The sequence below is a fragment of the Hylobates moloch genome, unplaced genomic scaffold (assembly GCF_009828535.3).
Source record: "Hylobates moloch isolate HMO894 unplaced genomic scaffold, HMol_V3 SCAFFOLD_9, whole genome shotgun sequence".
Classification (NCBI taxonomy): Eukaryota; Metazoa; Chordata; class Mammalia; order Primates; family Hylobatidae; genus Hylobates; species Hylobates moloch.
In genome coordinates this window covers 10,520,882-10,526,166 of record NW_026652284.1, presented here as the reverse complement: position 1 = coordinate 10,526,166, position 5,285 = coordinate 10,520,882, and the positions used below count along the sequence as shown (strand labels likewise).

Below are 5,285 nucleotides of genomic sequence, written 5' to 3'. Positions count from 1 at the left end.
GAAGCCAAGGTTGGCAGATCACTTGAGGTCAGGAGTTCAAGATCAGCCTGGCCAACATGGTGAAACCTGTCTCTACTAAAAATACAAAACTTAGCCAGGCGTGGTGGTGCACACCTGTAGTTCCAGCTACTCAGGAGGCTGAGGCAAGAGAATCACTTGAACCCAGGAGGCGGAGGTTGCAGTGAGCCAAGATTGCACCACTGCACCTCAGCCTGGGTGACAGAGTGAGACTCTCTCTCATAAAAAATAAAATAAGATAAAAAATTAGCCAGACATGGTGACGTGTGCCTGTAGTCCCAACTACCTGGGAGGCTGATGGCAGGAGGATTGCTAGAGTCAGGGAGGTCGAAGCTGCTGTGAGCTATGAGATCACACCACTGCACTCCAGCCTGGGTGACACAGTGGGACCCTGCCTCTAAGAAAAGAAAACACCACCACCACCATCTAGCCAATCCCCATTCCCCATCCCCTCACCCCAGCAGAAACTTAGACACATTCCTGGAGGGGGTAAAATGATCCGGGCATGGTGGTGCATACCTGTGGTCCCAACTACTTGGGAGGCTGAGGTGGGAGGATTGCTTGGACACAGGAAGTAGAGGCTGCAGTGAGCTATGATTGCAGCACTGCACTCAAGCCTGGGCAACAGAACAAGATCCAAAAAAAAAGGAGGGGTGAGGGGCAGAGCCAGGATTTGTTTCCAGGCTGTTGTTACCTAGGTCCGACTCCTGGCTCCTGGAGCAGCCTGTCCTCCCTGCCTGGAACTCTGAGCAGGCTGGAGTCATGGAGTCGATTCCCAGAATCGCAGAGTCAGAGAGGCTGGGGGCAGGGGCAGGTCACTGGACAAACAGATCAAAGGTGAGACCAGCCTAGGGCTGCATACCAGGCCAGGCCAGCTGGACGGGCACACCATGAGGTAGGTGGGCGCCCACAGCCTCCCTGCAGGGTGTGGGGCGGGAGCACAGGCCTGGGCCCTCACCGCCCCTGCCCTGCCCGCAGGCTGCTGACCCTCCTGGGCCTGCTGTGTGGCTCGGTGGCCACCCCCTTGGGCCCGAAGTGGCCTGAACCTGTGTTCGGGCGCCTGGCATCCCCCGGCTTTCCAGAGGAGTATGCCAATGACCAGGAGCGGCGCTGGACCCTGACCGCACCCCCCGGCTACCGCGTGCGCCTCTACTTCACCCACTTCGACCTGGAGCTCTCCCACCTCTGCGAGTACGACTTCGTCAAGGTGCCGTCAGAACGGGAGGGCTGGGGTCTCTCAGGGTCGGGAGGGTCCCCAAGGAGTAGCCAAGGTTCAGGGACACCTGGGAGCAGGGGCCAGGCTTGGCCAGGAAGGAGATCAGGCCTGGGTCTTGCCTTCCCTCCCTGTGACACCTGACCCCACAGCTGAGCTCGGGCGCCAAGGTGCTGGCCACGCTGTGCGGGCAGGAGAGCACAGACACGGAGCGGGCCCCTGGCAACGACACCTTCTACTCGCTGAGCTCCAGCCTGGACATTACCTTCCGCTCCGACTACTCCAACGAGAAGCCGTTCACGGGGTTCGAGGCCTTCTACGCAGCCGAGGGTGAGCCAAGAGGGGGCCTGCGACATCTCAGTCTGCGCAGCTGGCTGTGGGGGTAACTCTGTCTTAGGCCAGGCAGCCCTGCCTTCAGTTTCCCCACCTCCCACAGGGCAGGGGAGGGGCCTCTGGCCTGACATCATCCACAAGGCAAAGACCAAAACAGCCATGACCTCCATTCACATGGGCTGAGCGCCAACTCTGAGCCAGGGATCTGAGGACAGCATCACCTCAAGTGACACAGGGACTGGCCAGGCATGGCGGCTCACACCTGTAATTTCAGCACTTTGGGAGGCCAAGGCTGGCTGATCACTTGAGGTCAGGAGTTCAAGACTAGCCAGGGCAACATGGTGAAACTCCATCTCCACTAAAACTACAAAAATTAGCTGGGCGTGGTGGCGCGCACCTGGAATCTCAGCTACTAGGGAGGCTGAGGCAGGAGAATTGCTTGAACCCGCAAGGCGGAGGCTGCAGTGAACTGAGATCGCACCACTGCACTCCAGCCTGGGCGACAGAGCTAGACTCCGTCTCAAAAAACAAAAAACGAAAACGATGCAGGGACTGAGGGCCCCATTTACAGCTGACGAAGTGGGGCCCTGCCAGCGGGAGCGCTGCCAGGATGTTTGATTTCAGATCCCAGTCCCTGCAGGGACCAACTGTGTGACCTCTGGCAAGTGGCTCAATTTCCCTGCTCCTTTGGAAGCTGCTGCAAGGGTTCAGCGCTGTAGCCCCACCCCCTGGTTTTGATTGACTCCCCTCATTAGCTGGGTGGCCTCGGGCCGGACACTGAAACTCCTGCTGGTTTAACAGAGGTGATGTTTGCATCTTTCTCCCAGTGCTGCTGGGAGCTAGCAGCGACCCTAGGCCTGTAAGGTGATTGGCCTGGCACCAGTCCCCCACCCTAGACAGGATGAGGCCTCCTCTGAGGTCTACTCTGAGGTCATGGATCTCCTGGGAGGAGTCCAGGCTGGAGCCCGCCTCTTTCCCTCCTGACGGCCTGCCTGGCCCTGTCTCTCCCCCAGACATTGACGAGTGCCAGGTGGCCCCGGGAGAGGCGCCCACCTGTGACCACCACTGCCACAACCACCTGGGCGGTTTCTACTGCTCCTGCCGCGCAGGCTACATCCTGCACCGTAACAAGCGCACCTGCTCAGGTGAGGGAGGCTGCCTGGGCCCCAACGCACCCTCTCCTGGGGTACACGGGGCCCCTCAGGGCCATTGCTGCTCTGTCCGGGGGTGCGGAGGGCCTGGGCCCTGGACACTGGGTGCTTATAGGCCCTGCTGCCTCCAGCTCCCCTTCTCAGCCCTGCTTCCCCTCTCAGCAGCCAGGCTCATTCCCAGTGCCACCCTGCCCTAGTGACTGAGACTAATTCTAACACCCCACTGTGTACCTGGCTCCACCTGGGCTCTGGGAACACGTCATGTAGCCACAGGAGAGTCGGGGGGATCTAGCCCTGGTTCCTTGGGACCCCATCCCTGCACCGTGGGACCAGCCGGTGCTCCGGGCTGTGGGCAGCCCCACCTGCTGGCGCTGACTCTGCCTCCCCCGACTGGGTTTCTCCCTCTCGGTGTCTCTCCTTGCCTCTCTGATCTCTCTTCCAGAGCAGAGCCTCTAGCCTCCCCTGGAGCTCCGGCCTGCCCAGCAGGTCAGAAGCCAGAGCCAGCCTGCCTGCCTCAGCTCCGGGTCAGGCTGAGATGGCTGTGCCCCAACTCCCATTCACCCACCATGACCCAATAATAAACCTGGCTGCACCCACCTGCTGCCGCGTGTCTCTGGGGTGGAAGGGTTGGGAGGCGGCGGGCTGCGCTCCTCTCTGCCTACCCTCCTCATAGCCTCATGAACCCCAGGTCTGTGGGAGCCTCCTCTATGGGGCCACAGGCTCCTTGGCCTCACCCCCCGTTTTGAAGATGGGGCACTGAGGCCCGGAGAGGGGCAGGGCCTTGCTCGAGTCCAGGTCCCCAGAGGCTGAGCCCAGAGTAATCTTGAACCACCCCCATTCAGGGTCTGGCCTGGAGGAGCCTGACCCACAGAGGAGACACCCTGGGAGATATTCATTGAGGGGTAATCTGGTCCCCCGCAAATCCAGAGGGGTGATTCCCACTGCCGCATAGGGCACGGCCACATGGAAGAAGGCAGGCAATGTTGGGGCTCCTCACTTCCTAGAGGCCTCACAACTCAAATGCCCCCCACTGCAGCTGGGGGTGGGGTGGTGGTATGGGATGGGGACCAAGCCTTCCTTGAGGGATGGAGCCCAGCCCGACACCCCGCCCGTGGCAGCAGCATCAGCTGTTCCAGCGAGGAAGGAGAGCACCAGACTCAGTCACGATCACTGTTGCCTTGAACTTCCAGGAGCTGCCCCCAGGGCAGGGGCCAGACCTGGGGAAAGGGGGTGATGAGAGACCCTTCTTCCAGACGGTTCCTCCAGGAACCCAGGGGGCTGGCTGGTCTTGGCTGGGTTCGGGTAGGAGACTCCTGATGAATAAACTTGGCAATTGCTGGGGTGGCTGTAGGGGAATTTAGGGGAGAGCCGAAGGGGCCCTTAGGCTCAAGGAGATGCTCCTCTCTTTTCCCGAATTCCCAGGGACCAAGGAGCATGTACCTTCTTCCTCCTTCCTGTGTGTCCATCCACCCCTGCCCCCAACCCCGGCAGAGCCCGGTGGAACTCAATGCTCTAGCCCCCACCCTGGGGTTGCGACTCTGGCCCAGGACACCACCACACTCCCTGGGGGTGTGAGTGAGGGCCCGTGCACTCCATTCTGAGTGCTGCCTGTTTCAGCTAAAGCCTCAAAGCAAGAGAAACCCCCTCTCTAAGTGGCCCCTCAGCCATCGGGTGGGTCATTTGGTTTCTGGGTGGGCCTCAGGGGCTGGCCACCTGCAGGGCCCACCCCAACCCAGGGATGCAGATGTCCCAGCCACATCCCTGTCCTGGTTTCCTGCTCCCCAAGGCACCCACCCTGCTGTTGGTGCGAGGGCTCATAGAGGGCAGGCCAAGTCACTCCCCTGCCTTCCCTTCTTCCAGCCCTGTGCTCCGGCCAGGTCTTCACCCAGCGGTCTGGGGAGCTCAGCAGCCCTGAATACCCACAGCCGTATCCCAAACTCTCCAGCTGCACTTACAGCATCAGCCTGGAGGAGGGGTTCAGTGTCATTCTGGACTTTGTGGAGTCCTTCGATGTGGAGACGCACCCTGAAACCCTGTGTCCCTACGACTTTCTCAAGGTCTGGCTCCTGGGGCCCTCATCTTGCCCCAGATCCTCCCCCTCAGCCCAGCTGCACCCCCTACTTCCTGCAGCACAGCCCCTACCACGTTCCCGTCACCCTCGGCAATCCCCACCTCTTCAGGTGCTCTATGGGGGTCCAAGGCTGGGGCCTTCTGAGTACAAGTGTGGGAGGCAGAGTGGGGAGGGGCACCCCGATCCGTGGCCTGGGTTGGCCTCATTGGCTGTCCCTGAAGTGCTGAGGAGGTGGGTTGCTTCCCTCCGGCCCAGGTCAGACCCGGGCAGCCACTCCCCAGCTTTCATGAGCTTTTTTCTCAGATTCAAACAGACAGAGAAGAACATGGCCCATTCTGTGGGAAGACATTGCCCCGCAGGATTGAAACAAAAAGCAACACAGTGACTATCACCTTTGTCACAGATGAGTCAGGAGACCACACAGGCTGGAAGATCCACTACACGAGCACAGGTGAGCAAGTGGGTCTCAGATCCTGGCTGGAAGCGCAGAGCTGCCCTC

At 60.5% G+C, this 5,285-nt stretch overlaps 1 protein-coding gene across 1 annotated transcript; it reads left to right on the top strand.

The window, feature by feature from the left end:
• The first annotated feature begins 878 nt into the window (after positions 1–878).
• Positions 879–3,310, top strand: MASP2 (MBL associated serine protease 2). Its single transcript, XM_032758902.2, has 5 exons — positions 879–913; positions 997–1,225; positions 1,384–1,561; positions 2,578–2,709; positions 3,158–3,310. Exons 1-5 carry the CDS (start codon positions 909–911, stop codon positions 3,169–3,171), a joined length of 558 nt encoding a protein of 185 aa, XP_032614793.1. The 5' UTR covers positions 879–908; the 3' UTR covers positions 3,172–3,310.
• The last annotated feature ends 1,975 nt before the right edge of the window (positions 3,311–5,285 follow it).